The following is a 1228-nucleotide window of genomic DNA, read 5'->3' as shown; positions in this document are numbered from 1 at the left end:
TACAACAATAATATACGATATATGTGATAAATCCAAAAGGTGTGTGTATATTATAGCAATTTACACATATAGTTTATTTTTTTTTAAATCATAAGCTAGCTAGTATATCTCCCAATGAAACGGCTCCTCGGCTCCAAGGCTAAAGCCGTTATCAACACCGGCTACCAGTTGCCAAGATGAAGCCGTAAAGAAACCGCCACTCCGGTCAGTGTAGCGGTGGGAAATATCCGGCAAGTTGAAAAATGTATCGTCATCGTCATCATAAGCCATTGTATCTTGGCTTTCTGGCTCGGCTCCATAGTGGTGGCTATCTGGCTCGGCTCCATAGTGGTGGCTATCTGGCTCGGCTCCATTGTCAAATGTCATGGCGGCTGCCTTTGCGGCGGCGGCTTGGATGTCTTTGGGTGATCTTGTGGCTGGCTGAGGAAGTAAATGTGCTACTTTAGGAAAATTGAGCTTAGCCGAGCCGCCTTTTATGGCTAGCGCGGCTACATCATGGGCTCGAGCCGCCATTTCGGCTGTTGGATATGTCCCAAGCCATATCCTTGATTTTTTACGTGGCTCGCGAATTTCGGACACCCATTTGCCCCAACTTCTTTTTCTTACACCATGATAAGTCGGGTGATTTTCACCATCCTCACCACCACCACCCCCAGTGTCATTGTTTCTTTTTCGAACTCTCGTCGAGTTTGTTCTAAACTTGCACTCATTCAAGGCACATGTTACAAGTCCGGTTGTCGCGGTGGTGGTAGAGGAGGAGGAGGAGGTACAAGATGAAAATTGGTTGCTTTGAGTTGAATTCTCCATGTTGGTATGTTCTATAAACTAGAGTTAGCACCCAAATGATACATAAAAATAGAAAGAAAAGGGTGGGGTGGGGTGGGGGTGGGGGGGGGGGGGTTGAGGGGTAGTGTGGCATGAATGGTTTTATATATATTCACATTTTGTCTTATATATTTATGTCAATAAATATCATGGCTACCACCACCTACACAGATGGCAATCCACCATGAACTTTTCATGTGGTTTTCTGCATCTTTTTATCTTTTGACATTATTATCAGTAGTGGTAGGTCCAACATATTTTATTTATATTTCTTTTTTATGAAATTTGATGCTTATTTATAAATATGAACCTATGATCTTTTAACTTATGTTGTACACTTGTACAAATGTTACATGTTGAGACAAATTTAGGTAAACTAGCGTTCTCAAATTCAGATTGAACC

At 42.3% G+C, this 1228-nt stretch overlaps 1 protein-coding gene across 1 annotated transcript; it reads right to left on the bottom strand.

The window, feature by feature from the left end:
- Positions 1-880, bottom strand: LOC110940323 (ethylene-responsive transcription factor ERF038). Its single transcript, XM_022181879.2, has one exon. The coding sequence runs from the start codon at positions 805-807 to the stop codon at positions 100-102; it is 708 nt and encodes a 235-aa protein (XP_022037571.1). The 5' UTR covers positions 808-880; the 3' UTR covers positions 1-99.
- Between the last annotated feature and the right edge of the window lie 348 nt (positions 881-1228).

Source organism: Helianthus annuus, chromosome 17 (assembly GCF_002127325.2).
Source record: "Helianthus annuus cultivar XRQ/B chromosome 17, HanXRQr2.0-SUNRISE, whole genome shotgun sequence".
NCBI lineage: Eukaryota > Viridiplantae > Streptophyta > Magnoliopsida > Asterales > Asteraceae > Helianthus > Helianthus annuus.
This window is presented reverse-complemented; position numbering and strand designations above follow the sequence as displayed.